General features: G+C 47.6%; 2 protein-coding genes across 8 annotated transcripts in view; one reads left to right on the forward strand and one right to left on the reverse strand.

The window, feature by feature from the left end:
- RBMS2 (RNA binding motif single stranded interacting protein 2) overlaps nucleotides 1–8,771 on the forward strand; it is a 40,600-nt gene extending 31,829 nt beyond the window's left edge. For 4 of the 6 annotated variants that reach the window (XM_080935003.1, XM_080935007.1, XM_080935006.1 and 1 more), the window contains 8 exons: nucleotides 1,018–1,097; nucleotides 1,187–1,296; nucleotides 1,499–1,545; nucleotides 1,638–1,731; nucleotides 4,078–4,185; nucleotides 4,699–4,779; nucleotides 5,092–5,176; nucleotides 5,637–8,771. In XM_080935003.1, the coding sequence (XP_080791129.1) occupies nucleotides 1,018–1,097; nucleotides 1,187–1,296; nucleotides 1,499–1,545; nucleotides 1,638–1,731; nucleotides 4,078–4,185; nucleotides 4,699–4,779; nucleotides 5,092–5,172 (601 nt within the window). In that variant the 3' untranslated portion in view covers nucleotides 5,173–5,176; nucleotides 5,637–8,771. Of the gene's footprint in view, nucleotides 1–1,017; nucleotides 1,098–1,186; nucleotides 1,297–1,498; nucleotides 1,546–1,637; nucleotides 1,732–3,451; nucleotides 3,527–4,077; nucleotides 4,186–4,698; nucleotides 4,780–5,091; nucleotides 5,177–5,636 lie in introns of all 6 variants that reach the window. The other 2 variants (XM_080935008.1, XM_080935005.1) reach the window with 2 other exon arrangements.
- Nucleotides 8,772–8,791: 20 nt separating this feature from the next.
- Nucleotides 8,792–27,281, reverse strand: part of BAZ2A (bromodomain adjacent to zinc finger domain 2A) — a 34,378-nt gene continuing 15,888 nt past the window's right edge. The window contains exons 4-31 of one of the 2 annotated variants that reach the window (XM_080935002.1): nucleotides 26,687–27,280; nucleotides 25,103–25,288; nucleotides 24,231–24,449; nucleotides 23,294–23,722; nucleotides 22,971–23,031; nucleotides 22,007–22,115; nucleotides 21,738–21,839; nucleotides 21,377–21,587; nucleotides 19,563–19,663; nucleotides 19,221–19,286; nucleotides 19,046–19,093; nucleotides 18,866–18,949; nucleotides 18,488–18,742; nucleotides 17,223–17,437; nucleotides 16,938–17,012; nucleotides 16,620–16,800; nucleotides 16,460–16,519; nucleotides 16,147–16,291; nucleotides 14,699–15,342; nucleotides 14,363–14,585; nucleotides 14,090–14,245; nucleotides 13,859–14,010; nucleotides 12,923–13,212; nucleotides 12,701–12,833; nucleotides 12,469–12,615; nucleotides 11,902–12,128; nucleotides 11,677–11,820; nucleotides 8,792–11,557 (exon numbers count right to left, since the gene is read on the reverse strand). In XM_080935002.1, coding sequence (XP_080791128.1) covers nucleotides 11,392–11,557; nucleotides 11,677–11,820; nucleotides 11,902–12,128; nucleotides 12,469–12,615; nucleotides 12,701–12,833; nucleotides 12,923–13,212; nucleotides 13,859–14,010; nucleotides 14,090–14,245; nucleotides 14,363–14,585; nucleotides 14,699–15,342; nucleotides 16,147–16,291; nucleotides 16,460–16,519; nucleotides 16,620–16,800; nucleotides 16,938–17,012; nucleotides 17,223–17,437; nucleotides 18,488–18,742; nucleotides 18,866–18,949; nucleotides 19,046–19,093; nucleotides 19,221–19,286; nucleotides 19,563–19,663; nucleotides 21,377–21,587; nucleotides 21,738–21,839; nucleotides 22,007–22,115; nucleotides 22,971–23,031; nucleotides 23,294–23,722; nucleotides 24,231–24,449; nucleotides 25,103–25,288; nucleotides 26,687–27,280 — 5,423 coding nt within the window. In that variant the 3' untranslated portion in view covers nucleotides 8,792–11,391. Of the gene's footprint in view, nucleotides 11,558–11,676; nucleotides 11,821–11,901; nucleotides 12,129–12,468; nucleotides 12,616–12,700; nucleotides 12,834–12,922; nucleotides 13,213–13,858; nucleotides 14,011–14,089; nucleotides 14,246–14,362; nucleotides 14,586–14,698; nucleotides 15,343–16,146; nucleotides 16,292–16,459; nucleotides 16,520–16,619; nucleotides 16,801–16,937; nucleotides 17,013–17,222; nucleotides 17,438–18,487; nucleotides 18,743–18,865; nucleotides 19,094–19,220; nucleotides 19,287–19,562; nucleotides 19,664–21,376; nucleotides 21,588–21,737; nucleotides 21,840–22,006; nucleotides 22,116–22,970; nucleotides 23,032–23,293; nucleotides 23,723–24,230; nucleotides 24,450–25,102; nucleotides 25,289–26,686; nucleotide 27,281 lie in introns of both variants that reach the window. The other variant, XM_080935001.1, reaches the window with a different exon arrangement.

The raw sequence follows: 27,281 nt of genomic DNA on the forward strand, positions 1-27,281 counted from the left end.
TGTTTCGAGAACAAAACAAAACCAAAACCCCAAACAAGCATTTATTTATCAATTCATGGGGGGAGAACAAGTGTGCCGTAGGGTTTCCATGGAGGCAGCTCACAGGCCAGATCTCTTCTTTCAGTATTTACTTTTATGTGTGTGAGTCTTATACCTACATGTGCGCGTGTGCACCAGCTGTGAGCCTGTTGCTTCCAGAGGTCAGATGTGGGCATCAGATTCCCTGTAAGTTACTACACACTGCTGTGAGCCACCTATCTTGTGAGTACTTGCACCAGAACCTGGGTCCTCTGGAAGAGCAATAGGCACTCTTACCCACTGAGACATTTCTCTACTTCTCCTCACTTCTCTTCGAGACAAAGTACCATTGTGGCCCCAGCTGGCCTGGAACTTGATAAGTAGACCCAGGCTGGCCTCAGCTCTCCAGATGCACCAGCCTCTGCTTCTTGGCACTGAGATCAAAGGCATGGGCCACCATGCTGACATCATTAGGAAATTGGAAAAAAAAAAAGTTCTGTAAGCACTGAAAAAACTTTACACTTATGTGTTTCGTATGTACATATGTGCGTGTTTGTGTGTTACAGTGCATGTGTGGAGGTCAGAGGACAACCATTGGGAGTTGGTTCTTTCCTTATAGCGTGTGGGTCCTACCAGGCTAGGCCTGTTGACAAATGCCTTTATCCACTGAACCATCTCATCAACCCACCGTTAGGGCCTGGGCGACTCAGTGAATCTTGTTCTGGCTCGTCCCGCATAGCAGTATCTAGTAGAGCTTTTCTGCAATTACAACAGATCAAAGCCATCCTCAGACAAGGGGTTTGAGGCCTGGCAGAGGTATGTACAGACAGAGAGCCTGCCTTAAAAAAAGAAAAAGGAAAGCTAGGTGCCTGGAAATGAATGTGTGTGACAGAAACGGTCTTGGGCATTTGTGGGACTCGGAGCCTGGGTTTTCTCGGTGGATATATGTGTAGGATGCACATCCTGGACAGATGGCCTTACTCCTCATGTGCGTCTTAGGATGGAGTCCACAGAGAAGTGTGAAGCTGTCATCAGCCACTTTAATGGAAAGTATATCAAGACGCCCCCTGGGGTAGCAGGTGAGGCCTCTGGGACGGGGGCTGGGAGCCACTGGAGGAATGACCACCGCAGCTGCGCCCAGCAACTGTTGTGCACGTTTTCTTGCCAGCACCTTCTGACCCCTTGCTTTGCAAATTTGCTGATGGTGGGCCAAAGAAACGACAGAACCAAGGAAAATTTGTGCAAAATGGACGGGCCTGGCCAAGGAATGGAGACATGGTAATAAAAAAAAAAGATCCCTAAGGAAGCACAAACCCTAAAAGCATTGGAGTTTGAAATGGCATAGCCTGGTCTCTGTGCCCATAGGGAAGCTTGAGAGTAAGATGTGTGGGTGAGCCCTGTGAATGTAGCCCCCAAAACCTGTAGTGGGACATTTGGGTGCTCTGGGCTGGCAATATAGACCCTGCATTCTTTCTTACAGGGCGGTCTGGCCTTGACCTACGATCCCACCACAGCTCTCCAGAATGGGTAAGGCTGTTTCATTTTGATTCTCAAATAGCAGTGAGTGGAGGTGGTTCTGGTTTCCTGCGGCTTCTCACTGAACAAAGCCTTTCCCACAGGTTCTACGCAACCCCTTACAGCATCGCCCACAGCAGGATGCTTGCTCAGTCTGCGCTAGCCCCGTATCTTCCGTCTCCTGTGTCTTCCTATCAGGTAAGGTGTGAGGCTTTTCCTGATGCGTGTGTTGAGAGAACAAACACAAAGCTTTTCTATATAGCACACACAAATACATGGTATGTAGGGATACAACTTGTGATTCATGCCTGTGTATAAATAGCATGCATTCCTGTATGTGTGTATATATATATGCCCATGCATACAGTGTATGTCATATAAACACTTTTAGAGACTTCCTCTAGAACGGGACATGGTGGTGCACACGCTCAGTCCCAGCACTTGGGAGGCAGAGACAGTTGGGTCTCTGAGTTTGAGGCCAGCCTGGGATACATGGCAAGCTCCAGGACAAGCAAGGATACATAAGGGAGGCCCTGCTTCTCTTCTTCCCTCATTGTATGTTACTTTCCTGTGAGTAAACACATGTGTGGGGCTTTCAGAACCGTCTTTATAAAAATGTGACCATCTTTAGTATGTTTTGTTACTCTGACATCTTTTTACTACTTTTTAGCTTTTTTAAAAAAAAGATTTATTTATTTTATGTATATGAGTACACTGTATATTCAGACACATCAGAAGAGGGTGTTGGATTTCATGACAGATGGTTGTGAGCCACCATGTGGTTGCTGGGAATTGAACTCAGGACCTCTGGAAGAGCAGCCAGTGCTCTTAATCGCTGAGCCATCTCTCTAGCCCCCTCCTCACATCTTTTATTTATTTTTTAAAATTGGATATTCTCTGTATTTACATTTCAAATGTTATCCCCTTCCCTTACCCCGTTCCTATCCCCTACCCCCTCAACTTGTCTCCATGAAGGTACAGCCTCTCCCAGTCACCCTCTCCACCTCAGTGCCTTGGCATTCCCCTACATTGGGAAAATGCACCCTCACTGGACCAAAGGTCTCTTCTCATGTTGATGCCAGACACTGCTATTCTCTGCTACATACGCAGCTAGAGCCATGGGCCTCTCCATGTGTATATGTACTTACTTTATGAGGGTTTCTTCTGGGAGAGCTGTACGTGGTCTTAGCTGCTGAGCCACCTCCCAGCCCCCAGTCAATATCCCTGCCCCGTGGTGTGTGTGAGTGTGTGTGTGTATATTTTAGCTGTTTATCTGAGTTATGTTACTAGTATTTGTTAACAGCTCATTCTTTAACATTTTCTTAGAATTTAGTTTTTTTTTAAAGATCTATTTATTTATTATATATAAGTACACTGTAGCTGTCTTCAGACACACCAGAAGAGAGCATCAAATCTTACTACAGATGGTTGTGAGCCACCATGTGGTTGCTGGGATTTGAACTCGGGACCTCTGGAAGAGCAGACAGTGTTCTTAACCACTGAGCCAATCTCTCCCTCTCTCTTCTTAACTTGTAGAGTTTTTGAGACTGGGTCTCACTATGTAGCCCAGGCTGGCCTTAAATCAGAGATTGACCTGTCTCTGCCTTACAGTGCTAGGGCTAAGGGTGTGCCAGCACCATGCCCAGCAAAAATAGCTTGTTCTTTTGTTTTTCCAGATAGGGCTTATCTGTGTAGCCCTGGCTGTCCTGGAATTTTCTCTGTAGACCAGGCTAGCTTCAAACTCACAGATCTGCCTGCCTCTGCCTCCTGAGTGCTGGGATTAAAGGTGTGCACCACCACAGTCTGACTAAACACCTTGTATTCTGAGGGACATGTCAGTTTGTGGGGGGCTTTTCTGGACATTCTCAGTCACTGAGCCTAGGCAGTTAACACTTGTATTTGTTTTTGCTTGTATCAGAGATTGACTCAGACATCTCTACAAGTACCTAACCCATCTTGGATGCCACACCAGTCGTACCTCATGCAGCCTTCAGTGAGTGTTCAGAAGTGGGCAGAGGCGAAAGAGACAATTTGATGTAAAGAAAAGCAAAGGGCTTTGATGGCAGGATATGTGGGTGTTTTGGCTCAGTGCATTATGCAAAGCAACCTTAAGTTTGTGGGTTTGTTATTCTCAGACAAAGGTCCCTGCAGACTGAAGGTGAGGGTGCTGCTGTTCCTATTGCAGAGCTGGGCCACCGCTTGGGTTAATCCTCAGGACTGGGGATGTCAGCAGACCACACTCTAGTTCTTGTGTAGTTTGCTTCCTGAGTCCAGTGAAGTTAATAGACTATTCCGAAAAAGCAAATAAAAATCTGGGTGTAGAGACACACGCCTTTAATCTCAGCACTCAAGAGGCAGCAGCAGGTGGATTTGTGAGTTCAAAGCCAGCCTGGTTTACAGAGGAACCTTGTCAAAACAAACAAACACAAACCAAACCAAACCAAACCAAACCAGAATGTTGGTGACCTTGCTTGGCATCTTCACTTCCTCAGGTGACTTTACAGGAGGCTGCTTCCTAACCATTCCCTTCGTTGCCTCCTCTAGGGCTCAGTTCTGACACCAGGGTTGGACCCCCTTTCTCTCCAGCCTGCCTCCATGATGGGGCCTCTTACCCAGCAACTAGGTCATCTGTCACTCAACAGTCTGGGCACGGTACGTAATTAACACTTGCAGACTGCAGTGCCTGTGAAAATTCTCCTCAGTACCAGTTATGCAGGATGCAAGGGGTTCACAGTTGTCAAATGCATCCTCAGAACTGGAGCAAATGCTTCCAGTCCTTGTACTGGGAGGCTGAGGCAGGAAGACTATCAAAAGTTCAAGGCCATTGATAAACCAGAAAAGAATCTGTGAACTGGGAATATAACTGCTCTGTGTTCCTGCCTACCTCTTATTTGTGGATTTCCCAGAACTCATCGGCACACGAGAAAAAGGGGATCAAGCTCAGGGTTCTTTTAGGCCTGACTGGTGCAGGAGAGCTGCTCGCAGGGAAGGGAGTGTGGAGGAAGAGACAAGATGGAAGGCAGTGAGGGAGGAAAGTCAGCATGTCCTTAGCTGGTGTCCTTGGGTACCCTGGGAACATTTTAAAGAAGCACCCACAATAGAGGTCTGTGTTTTCCAAAGCTCCCAAGGGCTTTAAACTAGCTGAGAACCATGTTTTCTTTCTAGTTCATGCCGACAGCTGCTGCTATGCAAGGAGCTTACATCTCCCAGTACCCAGCTGCTCCTTCTTCCAGTGTTTCTGTTGAGGTAGGAGCTTTGTTTCTTTGCAGTGAGGCCAGGACACATCCAGGGCAGATCTCACCAGTGGGTGAGAGGAGTACAGGACACTGGCCTTCAGCTAACCTGCTCAGGTCCGTTTAGACAGGTATGCTGACAGGTTGCCTCAGTAATCTGAGTATGAGCAACTGCTGAAGTGTTCCCCAGGTAGCTAGATTACCTTGTCTGTCTCCAGCAGCCTGGATGCTGGGTGCACACTTGGGTTTGGGCACTGGCTGAATTAGAGGCTTTAGTGGGAGGTGAGTGCGGAGCACTCAGTAACTTTTCTTGGCTGTGGTACAGGAGAGCAGTGGTCAACAGAGTCAGCTGGCAGTGGAACCCCCCTCAGACCACGGGGTCTATCCTTTCCAGTTCAGCAAGTAACGAGGTAAGAACTTTATGGCGGGGCATGCCGCTATGCTGAGCTGAGCCGGGAGAGGACTTGCATGCTGCTTGGAATTGCCTATGGCTGGATGGACATACCTTCTCCAGGCTATGCCTCCTTTAGAGGCATTTCTTTAAATACATGATTTGTTTATTTATTATATGAGTACACTGTCGCCGTCATCAGACACAGCAGAAGAGGGCATCAGATCTTACTACAAATGGTTGTGAGTCACCATGTGGTTGCTGAGAATTGAATTCAGGACCTCTGGAAGAGCAGCCAGTGCTCTTAAACACTGAGCCATCTCTGCAGCCCTTATGCCTTTTAGGATTCTCTTCCCCATCTTTGTTAAACAGAAATGAACTCCTCAGATGGTCCCAGACTCCAGAAGTCTTGCTGAACCAAGTTACAGGCCGAGCTGAAAACAGTATCCAGCACTAACACCTGATTTTCATTCCCTCAGGTCCAGACCTTGGGCTGTTTTCCCATTGCTGATGGAACCTGAGGAACCATGTTGTTTTTCGAATGTGCTACATTCAAGATCAAAAAGACTTTTTTTTTTTTTTTTTTTTTTTTTTTGGCAAAAGAAGTTTCTTGCTTTGTATTTAATTGCAGTGAACCTTTCTCCTACCCCGAAGACACCAGTTGAGCTGCTTCTCATCTTCAAGAGGTTTGGGTATGTTGGGACTGCTTAGGAAGGCTTTTAAGATGAAACAGTAGTACTGGGAAGTCTAAAGGAGCCCTGCCTGCCAGTTTTAGTTATGGACAATTTTCAGTGTGTTTTAAATGCGCAGGCCTAACATTTTTGTTCTGCAAAGCTCTCAGCACACACTTTGCACCCCTCCCCCCACACACAGTTTAAGGCAGGGTCTCACGCAGTCTGGCTGGCAGACAATGTAAACCAGGCTGTCTTTGAACTCAGAGATCCTTCCCACCACCAACCCAGCTAGTTTTTTTTTTTTAAAACTTCTTGTCCACATTGTTCTTTTTCTCTTTTCCATTTAGCTGAGCCTGCCTACTTTGCCTTTTCAGTTTTCAATTTTATGGATATAAATTTCATGTGGCATTGGGGGGAGAGCAACACACAGGTGGAGGTGGCTTCCCTTCTGCCCTCCTGAGAGACTAGCCTTTGACTTCAGGAAGCAGGCATGTGACAACTGTGCAGCCTTTGGAAGTCACCTTCAACCAAATCTGGTGGCCAAGTGCCGCTGAGGAGCACCATCCAGCTTCCGCATTCTGGGACCTGTTGTCTCCTGAAGGTCTTCATCCTGCCCAGGCATCACAGCCCCACCCACTTTACCTGGAGGTTTTGTCCTGTCCATCATCCTTGATTGCCAAACCTGGAGATTATCACAGGTGCTTGGCAACTAGTTGCAGACCAAGGATGGTCCTGAACACCTCACAATACAGAATCCCAACCCCATTCCTCCACCCCTCACTCTCTGGTAGTTATCTGGTGTAGACTAAACCCCAGACTAGCCCAGCCCTGGACATGGAGCCTGTGATGTTCATGTAATTGACCAGCAGTGCCATCTGTGACTTTGAATTCTGCCCATTCTGCATCCTGGGAATCTTTTCTGCTTGGGTTCTCAGAGCCTCTCATCCCAGATGCACATACGTGGCTGTACTCACGTGGTGCTCTGCCCAATCACTTAATCCAGCAGGAGCCATCTTAGTTATATGTACATGCAAAGCACACGGTCTGAAGGGATGAAAGCAGGAACTGTTGTGTGTACTGTGCATGCCTGAGAATGGACTGAGTGCGTTATGCAGAGCACCCAGCCCAGCCCTGGTGTGTCTGGACCCTCCCCAGGGAACCAGAACACCGGAAATCATTTTCCTTCTTGTGGAAGGATAACAGGGTGCTAGGATAGAAAAAGGCCATACTCACAGCTCCTTGGCCACACAGAGGTCAGGGGGCACCTTCAAACATGCCTGTCTTTAACTGTTCCCTCTGCAAGACTTTTCCCCACACACAGTAAACGGAGATGGGGAAACGTGCCCAGAGGCAGGTGTGAAAGAGGAAGGGCAGAGCACGGTGAGTTGGCTCGGCAGCGGCTACACTAACAGGACTTGTGTAGTGTGCATTCTAGACTGAGGGGATGAGAACAGTGGAGAGCATGAAGCACAAAATTAACACGGTTGCTTCCAAGCTCAGGAAGGCCAGAGTTAGCTGCCTCTAGCCCTTGGCGACAGTCCTGTGGAAACCCTGCTGACTTCCATCACTGCTGCCCCTTCACTGCCTATCAAGACTTGTTTTCTGTAGATCTAAAGCAATTTGAATGGCTCACAAGTTTAAAATTTGAAATTACCTTTTAAGGTTTTCCTCTCGAGTATACTGGTTGGATTCTAGTGTTTCTGGTTGGACGGGTGTGAGCATGGGAAATGAGGGCAACCTGTAATTTTGTTTTTATAGTGGTTAATGGCAGGTGTAACTATTTTCCTCTTAGCTCATTACTCGTGAAGTAGGATGCAGGCTATGAGGGATGAGTTGTAAGCCACCTCTCAATATCCAACATGGCTGCATGGAGGTCAGGTCGCTCTGCACTCTCCATCTCAACCGTACTCAGTACCCATGAGGGAACAAAGATGGGGACCAAGCCTGTGAAGCTAAGCGGCTCAATAATAAGTGGGGTGGTAGTAAAGCACGTGTGCTATGAGAGGATCTTGTTCCTGTCCCCCCATTTGTTGACATGAGAAATATGGCTGAGTAGGTGGTAGGCCCAAGCTCACAGCCTTTTCTAGAGCTGAATTCTGAATGAGGTGAGTCCAGGGGTAAATGCAGTCTGTGCCTGTCACACGGATTCTGCCCAGTTCCATGCAAGCCAACCACTCAACTGGGCGGCCTTCCTCAGCAGTTCAAATCAGTCGCTTTGTCTCCTCTGCTGAACCTCCCTGGAGGTGGTCTCCATGTGGCAGTGGTGAGAAAGCTCGATGTCCTCATCACCTGTGACCACTGCTCTGACTGCTCAAAATAAGCATTTCCGGTCCAAGCCAATCCCCAAACTTCCCAGTTCTCCTTACTCAACTACCTCAGTCTCACAACACAAGGCACGCAAGCACTTACTCGCCTTACATCAGCCTTTACTGCCCTTGTCTTCATGGGGTTGGAACAAATGCAAACTCCTCAGTTCCAAAACTCAAACTGCCTTTCCTGGATTGTCTTCTCTAGTGACGTTGGCTCCCCAATCACCTACAAGAGTGAACTCTCCAGATTGGTCTCTATATAACAGGTCAGGGGCTGCGCTGTGCAGTCAAAAGCCAATTGTGGAGCATGACTTAAGGTTCCAGGGCGTGAGAGCCGAGTGGTGGTGGTTTTCGGTTCGAGAGGGCCGGAATGGACATCTCTGGGCGGGTCAGGTGATGACTTCTGGATGTACTCGTTACCCTGGAGAGAAGTTAATTTATACCTAAGATGCATTTTGTACACTTCCCCTGTACCCAGAAACCTGTAGTTTTATATTCTCCTGTGTCCGCGCCAACACTACCTCTTGCTCATTCTCCTTGGCTGACTTCTTCCTGCGACTTGGAAGAGCTTTACTTTTGCTAATGTAAACCTTTTTCTTTTTTAAATAAAACACAAAAGCCTCCTGTCTTAGTGTGTAGTCCGTAGTGACTCACCCCCACAGCACACAGCTGAGTGTCCCACCACACCAGCAGAAGAACCAGAAAACAAGTCAACCCGGGAGTCTGACCCACCCACATTCTCTTAGGCAACCTATGCTTCAGGAGAGAAACACGTAATTAATCTTCTTGAATCTTTATCAAATGTGGTTTTTATTCAATGACAAGCACTTTCCTACAGCCGCACCTGTGGAACATCACATGGCAAAAACGAGTTTTTTTTTTCTCTAGACTTTTTTTCCTTTTTTTAAACCTTATTAAAAATGAGATTGGTCCTAAAAATATAGAAAGAAATAAATTTAAATTCACAAAAAACTGTACATTATCAAAAAAGTCACTAAAACACCACATTTGGTTATATAAAAAGTCCCTTTTGTTGTAAAAGGAACATGGAAACTTGGTGTTGATGGTTTCTTGCTTGTTACCAGGGAGGGACACAAAGGGCAGGGGAGGGCTGTCTTTTTATTTTTGCTTTCCCTACCAAATACTCAATACAGAGAAAATCCACCTAGTTTGAGGGGCAGTGAAGAGGACAGAAAAGTGAGAAACAGCCCCTTTGGTCATGTCCTGCCCCACAATCCCTTCAGTCCCCATGTCTTCAAATCAAGTCTAGGACCTCCACCTTCAGAGTGTCTGGTCCCGAAGGGCAGAGGTGGGGCTGGGAGAGGAGCAGAGGGCTGAGGCTCCACTCCTTCACCTCACCTCTAACAACGAATGACTCCAGTACACTTTATGCCAGGGGAAACATCTGACTAACACAAAGTTTGTTACAGCGCAGTTATTTAGATAAAATATAAATATTTATGCATAATATAAAGTCAATTCAAATATTCTTCAATCCACCTCTTATTTAAAAGCAAAAAAAAAAAATCTCAAATAAAATTAAGTTTTGAGGTTTATCGACAGAAAAAGGCGACTTTAGAAATAGGCAACAGGGAGTGCGGTGAGGGTGGGCTGAGGAGTTGGGGCTGCCCAGGAGCCTGCACTGCCCCACCCTTCAGTACTGCTGGAGTACAGGAATGCTACACCTCACCTGGCATCCCCACCCTCCCATGGAACATTGCTTGGATGCCTCAGCTTTCTGCTTAGGCCAGCTAGCAGCCACCTCCCCAGTGCAAGTACCCGTAATTTCTGATGGGAGGGGCTTGGCTGAGCAGGAAAGCAGGGCCCATGGCTACAGCTTGGAGTTAGCAGCTGTCCTCTCGTGCTGGGGGCTAACCTGGGCTTAGTCATACACAGGGCAGTAGTAGACCCAGATCCTCCTCTCTGGCCATCCTGTGCTCCAGAGGGTCTCTGCTGCTGGGGAAGGAAGGGGTCCTGGGATAGGAAGTAGGCGTAAGGAAGGAAAACACAGCTAAACCCAGATATTCATGGTTAAGGACAAATCCAGTTCTCCCAGCAAACACTCAAAACTCAAAGCTAGTGAGAGGAGGAAGTTCCTGCTGAAAAGATTGCACAGTTTGAAGAGGCTGGAAAAGAAATGACCACGAGGAGAAACAGCCTTGTCCCCAGAGAAATAGTTCCTGTGTTTTCCCAAAGACAGAGAGATGGTGAGAAACAATAGGAAGGTGGGAATAAACACATGTAGGTAAACAATGGGTCCATCACACTACAGGGTCACACACACACAATCACACACACACACACACACACACACACAACCACCTCTCTTTCCTCCTCTCTCTGAGGCCAGTCAATTGCTACCTGGTCCTCATCTAGGAGGAGCACTCAGACTCAGCAGTACTTGTCCCTGAGGAGTTCCCAAGAGGGAGGTTTGGGAAGCAGGGGAAGGAGGCTGGAAGGCCTAGGGTGCCTGCCTGCCTGCTCCCCAGCCACCGAGCTTCAGAAAAGGCTAGAGACTCACAGAGACTTAGCGTGTGAGGAGCCAACGCCTTAGAGGGTTAACTGTTGGCAGAAGAGGACAGAAGGACAGGGAGCTCTGAACTTTGTTCTGCACATCGGGGAAAAGACTGGGGAAGGAAGGGGAAGAAGAACCCGTACACGATAGTTTTACATTACTGGGTAGGACAAAACCTTAAAAACAGGGAGGAGGAGTTAGAAGAACGAGTGAGAGGCGAGAAGCAGGAGGGACTGAACATGGAAGCAGCATGTTCAGGGCCCGGTGTCCGGCGACACACTTGGGAGTTAAGTCCACTTTACTGGCCGTCACTGCGGGTCCGCACACAGTACAGAGTGTTTCTCGGTTTCACACATTCACTAGAACTATTGCTATTGTTAAATGGCCCCAGGATGCTGAGGCATGTAAAGGGAGGGGAAGAAGGTGGGAAGAGGAGGGAGGGCTTTCTTGGCCTCTCTCCCTTTTAACCGGGGAAGGAGGGGCAGGGAAATTCTTTCTTTTTTTTGGCTTTCCACCCAGAAGGACCTCATCTCTGCATCTCTTGTTTGAGGAGCAAGAAGAGGAAGGAAGAAAAGGAATTAGGAATGAGAGGATGTAGGTGCTGCCAAGGGCAGAGTCAAGAATCAGCATTGTCTGACTTGAGTCCACCCAGGGCAGCCATCAGCAGGTGAGAAAGGCAGGTTTTTGTTTGGAAGGTCGGAGAAGATGCCACAAGGTGACTTCCACCTTCCTTGCCTCACAAATTGGCCTGTTTTCCCTGATAAAATTCCTCCCAGCGGCTCTCAAAGAAGCGGCGCATGATGTGCCCAGCCTTGCCCACTTCCGAGTCATCCTCATTGAAGGTCTGGCAGTTGTCAAAAACCAGCAGGGCATCAGCTGCAAACTCCTCTGAGCTCGTGTACCTGGGCAGGGGAGACAGGGCTGTGAGCTGTTAGCTCTGAGCTAGTGTACCTACCTGGGCAGGGTGGATGGGGCTGTGAGCTGAGAGAAAAAAAGGGTAAAGCAAGACAGATCATCTTACCCTCCCCGGAGCAGCCGTTCTCGCATGGTGGAAAAATCCATAGGGTTCTTGATGACACGCCGGTATCCACTCACCAAGCGAGGGTTCACAGGCTCTAGGAAAGGCCAGGCTGCATGGTGGGATTCCATCTCCATTAGGATAATCCTATTGGTACAGAAAGCATACACTCACTCTTACAGCCTCTGGCACAGAGACAGCAGCCAATCCTAGAATCTACTGACTCACTCGCAGTATGTGAGATCACTGTGGTGGTTTTTCATTGAAAGTCGCCGTCTTTTGGGAGACAGCCTGTCTTCTGGGTACTGAGATGCTGCTGGGTTTTCTTTGTTCCTTGACAACACCCGCTTCCGGCGCCGGCTGTCACCTTCTGTGAAGGTCAGTGGAAAACTACTTTTCCGCTTCTGGCCTCGTTTTGGAAAACCAGGCCTCTGAGCATACTCTTCCTCTACCTGCTGAGGAGAGGTGCAGGTGAGCAGCAGCGGGGGTTGAGCTGGTCACGCCCCGCTCAGCACAATCCTGCCTCCCCAGATGGTGGCTTCAAATGTTCACATACAAGCCAGCATGAAGTCATTCAGATAATCGGTGAAATGAATGGTCATTACTCCTATTTTATAGAGGAAATGACTGGGGCTTAGAGATTGTAGGTGACTTATTCAAACAAAGACTTAGCCCAAACATACGGTCACAGGCTCATCCCTGGGAGCAGCGCCTGAGGGTAGGGGACATCTGAGGGACTGTTGCTTAAAGAAAGATGAAGACATCTCTGAGTCCTGTTTGAGAATGGAGCATTACCTGGGCCAGACAAACAGCACAGAACCAGTCTCCTTCTGGAACAGCCTCCATCTTGGGCCGATGACAGTAAATGTGGCAGCCTCGGTCACACCCATCACAAAGCAGGAGAAACTCATCATTGTCACCTTTCCGACAGACCAGGCAGGTCTGGACCAACGTGAAAAGGCAGAGTGAGTTCTTCCCTGCTCTCACCGACCCCCTTCCCAGTGTTTCTAAGTATTTCCAAACTTACCACTTTGTTGACAGACTTCTCCCACGCGATGGACCGTTCCAGCTGGCCCATGCACAGGCACACTTGGGCTGCACTACGGCACCTTTCCAGCGTCTGCCGCCAGACTCGGACTCGAGGGGTGATCTCATAGGATCTGTAGGGAAAGTGGAGATTCTAGTGTAAGGAACAGGACTTTGTCTTCCCTCTCCCAGGCCACGGTAACAGGCAGCAGTGGTCACTCACATCTCGGCTGTGGTACCATCAGGGGCACCACTGGGTGTGCTCAGTAGGGCCTTCTCCACTACCACTTCATGGGCTGCCCACAGGGGCTCCCTCAAGTACCGCCGCTCCACATTTTGCTCCAGAACAGCCAACCGCATCACAGCCAGGTCCAGAGGGTTGGTGTTTTGCCGCTGAGGTACTGTTCCTTCCCTGCCCCGACCCCTCCAAGGGATATCCTCCTGAGAGTCAGGCAGATGCTCACAGTAGGTCAAGTCTTCTCTGGTGGAGTCTGGGCTAGGACATGTCCAGCCCTTCCAGTGGGAAAGAGAAACAACACATCGTAAAGGGAAACATTCATGTCAAGGTAGATCACTCAGGAACTAAAAACCAAGGGCTTGTCGGGGCAACCTCCCTCAGCTAGCTGTGGTGGCTTATGTTTGCAATTCCAACACCTGGAAGGCTGAGACAGAAAGAAAGCCTCAAGTCCAAGGCCACTCTGGGCTACAGAGTAAAATCCTGTCTCAAAACCAGAACCTAGGACTGGAAGGCACAGTAGTTGAGAGTGCAGGCTATTCCTCAGAAATAGGTTCAATTTCTAGAACACACATTAAGAGGTTCACATGGGGGGGCCTGGAGAGATGGTTCAGCAGTTAAGAGCACTGAGTGTTCTTCCAGAAGACTTGAGTTCAAATCCCACAGCCATCTGTAATGGGATCTGATGTGCTCATCTGATGCATCTGACAACAGTTACAGTGTACTCATATATAATAAACAGATAAATCTTAAAAAAGAAAAAAGAGGTGCACATGGGGTTCTCGAAGGCCAATGCACGAGGATCTGACACTCCTAACCTGAGGACATTGCACACAAGTACTATGTAGACATGTACAGGCAAAACATCCACACACATGAAAAATAAAACAAAAACTAAACCCTCCCCAGTGCCAACCCAGGTACCCGGATCTGCAGATCAGAGAGAACGACCCGCTGTTCCAGCTCCTCCACCCACTGAAGCACAGCCAGGTCTGTCTCGTAAGTCTTCTCTTTGGGGGACCAGCTCATACTTCCTTCTTCACAGGCAGGCAGCTGACTAGGCTCAAAGATGGGATCTGGGGAGAGAGAGTGGCCCATAAACGACTGTGCACAGCAGCCACTCTACATCAGGTTGAGTCAAGGTCTCTTATTTACCAGTTAAGGGCTGTAAACAAACTTCCTGCAAAAAGTCCTTGTGCTTGCTAAGGTGTTTGTGAAGCGCCTTCTCCCGGATGCCTCGGGGATGCAGTGCCTTGAGCAGGACCTCCAGTGTCTCAGGATCTCGGATCCACCACCAGCCTGAGCACATCTCTGTGTACAGAGGGTTTGCACATGGGCAAGGGATGGGAACTAGGTACGAACAACACTGCCCACCACGGAACCTGCGATCACCTCCACGCTCACACCATCATAGCCAAGCTTGCTCACCAGGGGGGATAGGCTGCACTGTCAGCTGGGCTAAGTAATGCTGCTCCACCTCCTTGAAGAACTTGCTAGGAGGTCTCCCTCTCCGCTTTGGTTGTCCCAGCCTTGTGGGACTCTGTGGGATTTCTTCAGAGTCCCCCGATAGCCTCTTAGGGCCCCCTCCAGGCAAGTGGGTGGAAGAGAGCTGCACTGAAGAACAAGGATTGGCAGCACCAGACGCAGTCATCTGTAAGTAAGAAGACATGAAGGAGTTTACACCTCTCCTACTTCAGGTACAATCTCACAGCCAGACATGGGAGCCTGGGGCAAGATAAAGCACAGAGTGATTTGGCTACTTACTGGTTTAGAGGAGGCAGACAGCTGGAGGGAAGGGGCAGGGTGGTCCTCAGAAACTGCAGGGGGTGGTGTAGGAGCGGCATCACAGGGTATCTGGGCTGAGAAGTTAAACCAGGGACCTTGAGGACCGGGGCAAGATTGTGCCTCATCAGGCTCTGGCTCCTCCAAGGATTGAGATGGAGCAGAGTCTAATTTTCCTGGGCTGCTGTCGGGCGTGAGGACTGAGCTGCTCAACAGGGAGTTGTGGCTCTGAGTCTGGCTCAGCCAAGACAGGAAGGCAGACTGGCTGAGGTCATGCTGGCTCTGACCCAGAGAAAAAGGGGAACCTTCTGGATCTAAGAACCCGCTACTTGACTGAAGATGGGGCTGGGTGGGGGCCTGAGGCTGAGGCTGAGGCTGAGGCGGAGGCCCTGGGTGAGCTTGAGTCTGGGCTTGTTCTGAATTATGTTCCCTAACGGTGGACTTAAGGTGCTGGGGCTGCAGAGGCCCAGGCTTAGGTTTTCGAGGTCGGCCTCGGGACCGGACAGGAGAAGTAGAGGTGTTGGAGCCAGTTAACTCCCTCTTTACAGAGACTCGGGCAGAGGTGGGTGTTGATGTGACTGCTTCCATCGAGGACTCGGTTTCTTGCTTTATTACTTCTTCAGTGACTGAAAAGAGGAACAGAGCTTAAACTACACTGTTGTGTAGTAGAAAAGAATGACATCTATGAACACGACATGCTTGCTTTTTAAAATTCGTTCTTTGAGAACTACTGATTACCAGCTTATATGCCAATGAACAGAGTGTGGGAGGAAGGCATCATTTGTTTGTTTTTGAGACAGTCTCTGTCACCCTGGCTGGCCAAAATATCAAAGGATCTCCCAGGAGGAATCTTTTCTATAAGTGATGACTAACCACAGCATAATCTTGAACTACTTTACTGAGGAACAACTCTGGTTGAACAATCTTTCCTGAGACAGACTGGCTTTGAGCTCCAGGTCCTCCTGTCACAACCTCCCAAGCACTGGGATCAGTGTTCATCAAAATGCTCAGATCTTAATATTGTGTTAGCACCTGCCACGGAACTACACCTAAGGTCTGTTAAGCACTAAAGAGTATGAACCCACTGTAGTTTTTTGTAGTCTCTGAAATAAGTTATGTGTATGTATATGCAGGCCACAGGCACGGGATCCTTCAAGTTATAGGTGGTTATGAGACGTGTGGTGCTGGGAGCCCAACTCAGAACTTCTGGAAAAGCAGTGCATGCTCTTATCCTCTGAGCTCTTTCTCTAGCCCAGATCCTCAGCTGCCTTATGAAGCACATCACTATCACTATGGCCATAGTTTACAGAAACTGAGGCATGCATCTGGCATGTGACAGCAAAGGCAGTTGAGCCCACTCAGTCCCAGAGGCAAAAGCAAGTGCTTACTTTTGTTTGGACTTGGCCCTAAGCTCCCACAATCGCACCTACCTGCACTCCCCTCTGATCCTTCCACAAAGATACCAGCAAGACACGGTAGTACCCAGTAATGGCGTCTATATCGGTCTTGACCCAAGGACACCGCCCGAAGCATCTGGGATGAGTGAAGCAGCTTTTTTCTAAAGAAGAGCTGACGCTGGGTAGGAAGTGGAAAAGAATAAAAGAACATTTCCATCATGGCATGATGAATTTAGTATCCGAGAGACAACTGAAGCTTATCAACTTCCCTATATAACTGATATAATCTGCGGAAAGTGATCAGTGCTTACACTTCTGACTTTTATGAGATATAAAAACACGGTACCTTACTGAGTTTTTCTATATGGCGCTCTAGCTCTGGAATGCTAGCTGTTGCAATATCAACCTGCACAGAAACAAGCAGACATGAGAAAAGGAGAGCTACCAGATTCAGAAGAAAGAAAAGAAGACTTCCCAAACCCCTTTCCTTTGACTTCAGTCTGTACCTCTCCATCCCTTCGACCCCTGCGGCCATGGACAGCTGCTGTATTTTCCTCCTCTTCCTCCTCTTCTATGCCACTGGTTTCCTCCATGATCCGAGAACTGCGCCTTCGTCCCAGGCCATCCTCTGCCCCTTCCATCATAACCTCAGGTCGCCCGGTTCGCTTGGCCAGCGCAGTTTTCAGTCTTAAGAAATAGAAATTAGTAGGAGAAGACTCTGGTGAAGAATTTAATGCCAAAAAAGAAACACTTAAAATTTACATGTTCCAAAGCCCTGGCTATGCCTCACCCTCCCTCTGGGCTCTACTCTGTCCTGCCCCTACCTCCGGAGCCGGCCTTCGACGATCCATTTGTTTTTCCTGTAGCTAGACATGTTCTCCAGTGTCTTGTCAATCTCACTGCAGGGGAACACATGGGGTGATTTTTAAGGGAGAAGTGGCAGAAGAAAAAGAAAAGAATAATTAAGGAGTTGTAGGAATTTCAGTCTGTTCAAACAGAATGGATGACAAAGGAAGGCTTATAGCAAGTCATTTGAGCATCCTCAGAGAAGAGTAACACATACTACACAAGGCACAGACAGGATTGACCATTCCCACCCAAGCCCTCACTTGATGATAATGGTGGAACCGTTGAGCTCATGCACAAGGAAGGCTAGAATAGCAGCCTTCTGTTGAGGTGGCTGAGCGTGAAAAGGCTGGGTTCGCAGGCTGTCCCAGAAGGACGGTTCCACTCTATATGCCATGAGGAAGCAGCGCAGTATCTCTGACACATTGTCTCTGGTCAATGGGATGTCTGACAGCTTCTCCCCCAGGATCTTTAGGGACTGTTGGGAAGAAAGTATAGTGGCAATGAGAAGAGAAATAGGACAACTTGAGATGGGGACCTGGGAGAACTCTAGGGTGGGGATGAAACTGTAGGGAAAGAACGAGGTTAGCAAGATGGCTCAGACCATCACCAAACTTGCCACTGAGTCTGATGTGAATGCCTTTAATTCCCACACCCACATGGCAGTCCACAACTATCCATTATCCAGTTACAGGGGTCCAACCTTGTCTTCTGACCTGCAGTGTCACCAGGCACACATGCATACGTACAAGGAGGCAAGCACTCAACTACATGAAATAAAACTAAATCTTAGCAAAAAAATTAAATCCTTCCTTTTTCCTGAAGGGGGGGGTCGGGAGAGGGACTCACTATGTAGCCTGGGCTGGCCTGGAACTTGTTATGCAGAACAGGCTCAAAAAGGCTCACCTGCCTCCTCCTCCCAGTTACTGGGACCAAAGGTGTGAGCCACCATTGTCAGCTATAAAGCATTTTTTGTGGCCGGGACGTGGGCTGAAGGGACAGACGGCTCAGCAGTCAGGAGCAGGGAGTACTTTCTCCAGAGGACCTGGGTTGAATCCATATGGCAGCTTCCAACTGTCTGTAACTCTCTCTTTTAAGATTTATTTATTTATTATACACTGTCGCTGTCCTCAGACACTCCAGAAGAGGGCATCAGATCCCATTACAGATGGTTGTGAGCCACCATGTGGTTGCTGGAATTTGTACTCAGGACCTCTGAAAGAGCATCAGTGTTCTTAACCACTGAGCCATCTCTCCATCCCGTTTGTAACTCTTAATTTCAGGGGATCCAACACCCTTTTTTGGTTCATGTAGTACCAGGTACACATGTGGTACACAAACAGGCAAAACATGTCTACGCCTAAAGTAAAATAAAAAAATTAACAAAACCTTGCAAAGAAAAAGGCATATCAAAGCTAGAAACAGGAAGCGGCTACATTTCCCTTACTTCTGTGGTTGCTTTAGGGGGAAGCTTTTAAGGGTTTTCAAAGCGAGAGCAAAACTGTAAGCCAGGCCCAAGAAGGCTCACCTGACAGTAGGAGGGCAGGCCAGGATCATGGAGTGCAGCCTTCAGGAGCCGGACCAGGAGGTCCTGTACTTTGTCCAAGCTGTCACCTTGACACAAGAGTCCCTCCTGCAGGACTCCCAGACTAGGAACATCTTTGGTAAGGTCAAAGCCTAGCACCTTGCCAAAACTGTGCAGGAACTCCACGATGGTCAAGCAATCTGAGAAAGCCCTACTGGACAGTGTCAATCCAGGGATGCGTGTGAAGTCAGGCAGGGGCTGGAGAGAGAAAAGCACATGGATATCCTGTTAAGCCTCACCAGGAGACACTATCTAGATATTCAGAGGTCCTTCTGGTAATAGAAATGTCTTCATTGCTGGCCCTTCCTTAACCTTTAGTACCTGGTGGTCAGGCAGACACATGTCCTCTGTGGGTTTCTTCATCTCCTCCAAGATAACCTGCTGCCTCTGCTCCTCCAGCCGCCTCTGTGTGGCAAGAGTCTTGTCTGCTCTACAGGACGGCCTGGCTCTGGGATCTTCCTTTCCCTTTGCTTTTACCTTTTCTTTCTTTTCCCTCTTTACCTTTTCCTTCAGCTTCTCCTGCTTTGTCTTCATCTTCTCTTTCTCAGCCTGCCCACCCCAAGAGAAAGGAACAAGTGCATAAGGACACCTGGCTAGCCACGCCCGATCCTGTTCCTCATAAACTCAAGAGTCCAAAATGTAACCGTGACATTTATATATATATATATATATACACCTTGACTTTCTTCTTAGTGTCCTTCTGCTTTGAGTTCTTGGTGTCTTGCTTCCTCTTGTTTCTGGCCTGTGAAACATAAGAAAAGTCATTTCTTCTCAAAATCAGAAAGCACCTCTCTGCTAAGGCTAGGATTCAAAAACAGAAAAGGGGCTGGGGAGGAGAGGTGAGATGGGACTATGAGGAACTGACAATGGCTCCAGTCTCTCATCCTAGAGGCGCCCATGTTGTTTTTCATCAATCCCATTTTAAATACAGCCTAAGGAACTCCACGCAGTGAATGTGTGCTGCTGTACTGAGGGTGGAGATGTGGGAGATGGAATATAAACCCACTGACGTCCTTACCTGACCTTGGACAGGAATCTGACTCTCTCCTCGCTGAACCTTCTGCCTCATCTTCTTTTTGCTTTTCGTCATCTTTGCTTTCTCTTCCTCACTCAGTATTTCTGTGAAGGCAGGAAGGAAATTGGAAGAAGCGAGGTAGAAAAACATGCTTAGCACCCATGGCAGCACATGCCTATTAGAATTGGCTTCTTATGCAGCTCTAGGAATCAAGTGTTTTGTTGTGTTTTTGGATTAGACATAAAACATTTAAGAGATATAGGGTGAGAGAGGCATGTGCAAAGGCAGTCGTACGAAGTGCTCCAACAGCACTGACACCCAGGAGCCACAGACTGAAGCCAACTGAGCTGCTTGGGATGTGGTCCAGCTGATGGGATAGAAGCTACAACTGTAGGATGTCTTCATAACCTGCGCTTTCACCAGCCGTGCAGCAAGGGCAGCAATACACAGACTGACACACACACCTGGCTGTAGTGCAGAAAGCTGAGAAAAAAACCAGGAATCTGAACTGTCAGGGAAAGAGGTCAGTGCTGTTTATGATACTGACATCGCATGTGCACTGACAGAATAATGAACTCAGCCCAGAGACTCTGCTCACCCCACCCAAAGATCTGAATCAGAGCATAATTCTGCAAATGATTCTAACTGACACTGTCATCTGATACATAATACCCTCACAGAGCCCTTCTAAATCAATCACTTAAAGTCTTGGTTAAGCTGGGCAGTGGTGGTGCACACCTTTAACCCCAGTGCTTGGGAGGCAGAGGCAGGAAGATATCTGAGTTCAAGGCCAGCCTGGTCTACACAGAGAAACCCTGTCTCAAAAAACAACACAGAACAAAACAAAAGCTTTTACTGAAGTGAGCTGTGGGGCTGGAGAGATGTTCTTGCTGCTCTTGCACAGAACCTCAATTCAGCTCCCAGCTCCCAGCCAACCTCAACTCTAGTTCTAGGGAACCTGACACCCTCTTATGGCCTTCACAGGTACACAGGTAGTGCCTATGTGCAAAACATTTATACACATGACATAACCCTTTTGAGAAAAAGAACTATTCTGAGTTGGGCCTCACGTTTGTAGAGGACTGGCCCCAACAAGGGGAGAAGGCACAGCAGACGGCAGAGCTGCTTCCTATTCTGCGCACTGCGATCTGAACACTGTGCACTGCAAGCATTAAGTCATGCTTACTTTAAAAAATTAGACATTTTCTCATTTATTTATCTTACTAAAATAGAGTCCCAATAATCTTTTGGATTCAGATGTGAACTAAAGTCTCTACAATAAAAATCATGGAAATTGGGCTGGAGAGATGGCTCAGTGTTGAGAGCACCGACTGCTCTTCCAGAGCTCCTGAGTTCAGTTCCCAGCAACCACATGGTGGCTCACAACCATCTATGATGGGATCCAATGCCCTCTTCTGGTGTGTCTGAAGAAAACTATAGTATACTCAAATACATACAATAAATAAATAATTAAAAAAAAAAAAAAAAAACCCACAGAAATCCTATGAACAAAATCAGTCTAAGCAAGAAGCTGAAATGACAAGAAAAATCAAGGCAGCCTTATCCTTTGGCCATTACTGTATGTGGGAATAATCAACAGATTAGTTTTCTAGTAAACATAACTCAAAACAAAACAATTGTTGGGGGTGGGGAGGTGGGCAAAGAGCTGGGGTTCTATTTACACCTTCCAAAGGGCAAGAATGGATTTAGGTTCATCTGTCCCAGGGTCAGTCCTTCCTGAGAAAACCATGTATCAGCAATTCAGCAACACCTCCTGGAGGGAGCTGACTATATCTTAGCTACAAATAACACTGTACCTTGGGTTTCCAGTTTCTTTGGAAGTCGATTATCTGTTTTATTCAACAGTTCAGGCATTTTGCTCTTAGGAGGCCGGCCTCTGCCTCGCTTCACTTTGGGAACTTCCTTGTTCTTAGCCTTCTCATTATTTCGAGGTCGGCCTCGTTTGCCAGTGATTGCTTGAATTCTGGAAGGAATCTCCTCTGCTGATAACTGGACCCACTGCAAGCCCTAAAGGAACAGGGACACTGAGCTATGAGGAGAAAGTGACAGTGCAGGTCACTAAGTCCCTCTGAAGTATTCCAGACTCCTTGACCCACCGAACAACTCCATGAAAGTAAGTTATAATTTGTTCCCAACTATTTATCCTTAGTCTAGTACCTCTGGTGTATCTCTTTCTTCAAAGAAATCTCCAACAGGCATTCGGGGACTGAAGCTGAAATGCTCTCGGCGGACACTGTGTACCACATTTCGGCTCAGGTACTGAGAAGAAAAGTGAATGGCATTAGTGAAGTCATAACTGTTCCATGGCCTTGGCAGCAGCAGCAGCACAAGCAGAACAGACCCCAGAGGAGAAAATGCTAGCCTGCTCCCTTGGGACCCAAGAAAAAGACTTAAAAAAAAAAAAAAAAAGCTACCAGTGCTGTTACCTTGATAACTTCTGGAAATTGCTTCATTCTCTTCCCACAGGGGCCATAATACCAAGTCTCCCCCTGCCACCGATGGCTGCCCTTCTTGATGCGCACTTCTCTTCGCCACCTGCCAGAGAAGCACATGGGCCCTGCCACCAGGTCACACCCCTACCCACTCCCATGCCACCCAGGAGCCAAGCCCACTGAGCAGATTCCCCCTTCAGGTGTCTCACTAGACAGTCCTACACAGTCCTGCATACAGTAGCACACATAAGCTTGGTGAACAGGCTCACAGTGCGTGAGCTGAAACAAGTACTTCTGGAGGAAACACTGCACTAAATGGCAAATATGTCCTAAAATCCCCATCCGCCTTTTTATAAAGCTACTGAGATGAGCAGCTGAATTCTCCTAACTGCCCTGCTTCAGGGGCAGAACAAAGAGTAGGCCTGGAGGCTGACACCACGAGAAAACTAAGTAAGGCTAGGATTTAGTCAGTAACTATGCTCTGAGCAGTACATTATAAAACTCAGCCTTATTCTCATAATCAAATACTGCAGTCGCACTAAGACGGGGCAGCATCAAGTAGCCTAGAAAATCTGGGTCTCTGACAACAGCTGGGTTGGTCACAAATAAAGTTACTGTTCTAGACCTTAACACTCCAGAGAACATTACATAGATACCCTTCCCACAGAACCACCTAGGTCACTGGAAGGAAATCTCTTTTCCTTCACTGCTGTCCCCTCCTGTCTCTATGGAATCAGTTCTGTAGCTCTGTGGGATACTTGAGCCTTAGTCTGGAAAAGGATTGAGACCAAGACCATACAGCCTGCAGATGAACAAAGAATATGTGAGGGAGACAGAGCCTCTGCAGCGGCCCTGCACCCTCCACGTCCTGCAGTCTACTGCTCTCCCACCAGCTGCTCTTCCTCCCTATTCTATGAGCTTGTTGGGGTCAATGTGTGTAGCCATTTAGAGCATTTACCCATGTTGGAGGGGAAGACGAACTTCTTCTGGGGTAGCAATACGTCTCTTCAGTACATCACCTAGAGAATAAGATGAGAGACATCAAGGTAAGAAGTCAAGCAAAGTTACTGATAGAACACTTGAAGGCAGAGGAAGGCAGATCTCAGCTTGGTCTACATAGCAATTTCCAGGCCAGTCAAGGTTACATACTGAGAGTCTGTCTCAAGAAAACAATACAAAACAAAATGTCAGTGACAGGTTAGTAGAAAGGATGGGTGCCATGTGTGACACAGCTTTTGTAGAGACCAGGCAGACAGGCAGTGTGGACATGTGGACACTCACCACTTCCAGAGACTGCAACTGCTTCTCCAGGCATCTCTTCCAGGTCAGCACAAGCTTCAGGAGCACTGCTGACAGCTTTACTTGCTGGGGAGACTGTCGGGAAGGCAGCTGCTGGGGAAGGTTCAGGGGAGCCTTGGGGAGAAGTCACTGGGGCTGTCATAGAGACTTCCAAAGAGATGGCTGGAGAGACTGCTGGAAAGACTTCAGGAGGGACAGGTGAGGATGCTACTGGAGAGATGGCTGGAGAGATTTCTGCAGACACTGCCAAGGAGGCTTCTGGGGAGGCTGTGGGCGAGACTGCTAGATGTAGGTGAGTACTAGGTGGCTGGTCAGGGGCTGGCTCAGTCAGGGGACGTTGGAATTTTGAAGACTGGGTCTCCATTTCTTCTTGGTCAGAGTCACTGCCACTGTTCAGTCCAAAGCTGTTATCTGCAATGCACAGGAGAGTGTAATTAAAGGAGTGTGTCTCAGGTGGATGCATTTATCCAACCAAACTTGCACTAACATGGTCATTTTTAAGGTCATTTAGTGAGAAAAGGCAGCACCCACACAAGTGAGTGACTCACAACCTGTGGACTGCCAGTCCCAATGGGTCTAGAGACACCCTCCCTCTTGTGGTCTCCAAGGGCACCAGATACACACACGATACACAGATGTACATGTAGGAACACTAATACACACAAAATTAAGTCTTAAAAAGCAGCACTTTCCTATCCCAATAGCTTTTCCTGAAGCTAGAGAGACCTCTGCCCTTTTTCCTTGATAGTGTCTAAGTCTTTCAAGTTCTACACAGGGCAGAGTGCCATGGCCAAGGCCTTTTAATTCCCACTAGACACCATCTCATAGTCGTCACCATTTTAAGGGCTTAATTATGGAGCCCATTCTCTCACTGTTTTTGCAGGTGAGAACTTTATTTGTCCTACTTCTCTTCCCTTACCTTGCAAGACAGACTCCCCTAAGACAGGTGGGGAGGTGGGGCTGACAAAGATGGAGGCTGAAGTTTGGCTGTCCTCTGCCAAGAGACTGAAGGCATTAGCATTACTGAGCGAAGGGCAGTCAAGGGCAGAGATCACGGGGTTGTCCTCCAGAGGCAGCTTGTCTGCTGCACCCATCAGCTCTGTGTCCTCTATACCGTAAAGTCCTCCACTCACTGGCTCTGTTTATGGGGGTGAAAGAAACAAAAAAGCAGAACATTAAGAAGAAAATGAAACGTTGGTTTTTTTAAGACCCCCCCCCCCCAACATTCTAGTTTCTAGAGTATGACCTGGGAAAGTGAGGAGCAAACAAGCAGGGTCTCTAGCTCAGGAGACTACTGTGTAGTTCAGGATCATGTCAAAGCCACAGCCCTGCTACATCAGCTTTCCCACCATACAATACATTAAATTAGGGGAAACATACAGCCCTCTTAAAGCAAAGTCAGCAGACTGTGTATCTATCCCATAGATCCTTGTAGAAATCTAGCATTTGTCATAAAATAGGCCTTGTTTTTATATTTAATTGGCAAATGTTTTCCATTTAGTTAGAACCCAAATAACCCAACTGGGTGGTAGTTACAGCCTATTCAGTGAATTATTACAGCCAAAGGCTCTTGGTCAACTAGAAGACAGGCAGAACCTGGGAAGTGGACCAATGCCTCTGAGTAAAGTCAGCTCAGGCAGCAGTATAGACTATGGCTTACTAAAGGATTGCCAACAAGCCCCAAACCCCAGGTTCCTTAAAACATTCCTTCATCTTCTCTCTTTTTCCAGGTAAGTTGCTGGTTACCCTCTGCTCAGGTCAACACAAAAGGGAACCCCCTGCAGAGCCCACCTGCTGCCAGAGAGTCAAACGGCTCCAGGGAGTCTTCACTGAGGATTGGAGTGTCTTCCAGTTGATCAGGAAGATGTGAAGGATCATCCAGACAGCTCACTGTGGGATCAGGGACCAGGACGGAGACTTCTTGGTGTAAAGACTCCACAGAGGAGACAGAACCATTGTAGCCACACATCTTTAGTTCTAGGCAATCCCAGGAGAGATGGAAAGTCAAAGCTGAAGCCTTCAATTTAGCTCCATTAGGTGTTATAGCAGGTGTCCAGGTGTCTTTAATGAAGTGCACATATGCACATTGTGTGGACTGCTCTTTCCTAAATCGCCCTCCTCCAGCCACATGGGAGAGCAAATATGTTAAACATTCTCTTAATAAATTCTGCTTTAAAAATAAGAGGTTCATTCAACCCAATCAACCTGTTTCTAGCTCTATGTTGGGAACAGATCCTATCCAGATATATTCCTAAAACCAATTATAATTATACATCATGAAAAGAGGAAGGCCTGCAATAAGAAGTCTACCAAACACTCGTTTTTCCCAACAAGTGGAACAGAAAAAATATTCCATTTTTTAAAAAAAAAATAGGGTAGACAACCTTACATTGAATATAAACTGCAAATTAAGATTTTATCTAACCCTCTGGTTTCCCTCTAATTCCAGGTTAAATCCTGTTTTACATGTACTTTATGCTCATTGTAACTAGTAAGATTTTAATGCACACTATCAAACCTTATTAAAAAAAGCCAAGCACCGACAAAAATGTATTCGTATACTTTTATGCAAAAATGCTTAAAATCTGTACATTTATCTTTGTTTTTTAAAATAAAGTTGTTCAATTAAAAAAAAGATTTTATCTATTTTTTAAGAAAACAAAAGATTGTCATATTAATATAAACCAAAAAAAAAAAAAAAAGAGAGAGAAAAGAGAAAAGAAAAGGAACTTAATAGACAAGCCAATAGCACACTCTGATGATTATAAGCCAGTCACCACTATGGACGAAGTCAGAATTGATGCCTGCAATCTAGCTGCATTAGGTGCTACAGTGGGTGTTGAAGAAACTCTTGCAGGCAGTGCCTATTCCAGCCCCAGCCACCTCACTGCTCTGCCCAAGTTGTAGCCATTTCATCGATTTAAAAGGAAACCCTGCCACACCCCTTCTTATACCGGGTTGACCTTGAACAACGGTTCCTTCTACCTCATCTCCTAAGGGCTGAGATCACAGGCTTTTGCTCGTAGGGCTGATGAGGTGGAACCCAAGGCCCTATTCGCGCACGCTACACAAGCATCCTCCCACTAAGCTATTCCCAGCCCAAGAAGCCATTCTTGAAGTAGTTTGTCTGGGTGCCTGCAGGCCTGCCCTCTCCAGGACAGCAGCTCTGCATGAGCTTGGAATAATTTGCACTCCCACTCTTCAACTGGTGCTGCTGCCACAAAAACACCAGCCATTTGGCTCTGCTAACACCAACATGCAAATCAGCCTCCACTGTAAAGAGCTGGAAAGACAAGTTCTCCTCACTTCAAAAAGCCACTGTCCCCCATAGCCCCACTTCCCCTCTCCACACCCAGCTCACAAACCCACTTATACCTGGCTGCTCTTCCTCCAGCTCCAGGCTGCCTACTAAGCCAGTACCATTTTCTGCCACAACTGAAGTCAGCTCCTTTTCTGCTGTTTCTTCAGGATGGATGTCACTGCTTACATCTTGGGAAGGTGCAAAGGTCTGGATACTAGACCCCAACATTGGAGAAGTCTGTGGGGAGGTGAAAAAACTTGGGGGTCCATTGGGCATCACCTCAAAATTCTGCTCAGGGAAAGAATCATACAGTTCCTGTGAATCGAAGTTAAGCCCCATGGGACTCTGGGTACCATTGGCCCAGAACTCTTGGCTCCCAGCTCGAAGATTAGTGTTGTGACTTGGGGATGAAGATTGCCGGCTGCCCCCAAGGATACCGTTGAGTGGGTATTGTCCCCCAGGGAACTGAGAGAGAAGGGGTGGGTCCTTGAGGTTGTTGCCAGGATTGGCAGATGGGTACTGTGAGTAGTTCCAAAGACAGTCGTAGGCCACATTAGGGTGATGGAGGTGTGAGGTGCTGGAGGAGTGGGGAGCAGAGTTCAAAATCCCTGAAGTAGTAGTGTGAGATACAGTAGATAAGCCATTAACATTCACATCCCCATTCAAACC

The sequence above is a fragment of the Micromys minutus genome, assembly GCF_963924665.1.
Source record: "Micromys minutus genome assembly, chromosome: 22".
NCBI lineage: Eukaryota > Metazoa > Chordata > Mammalia > Rodentia > Muridae > Micromys > Micromys minutus.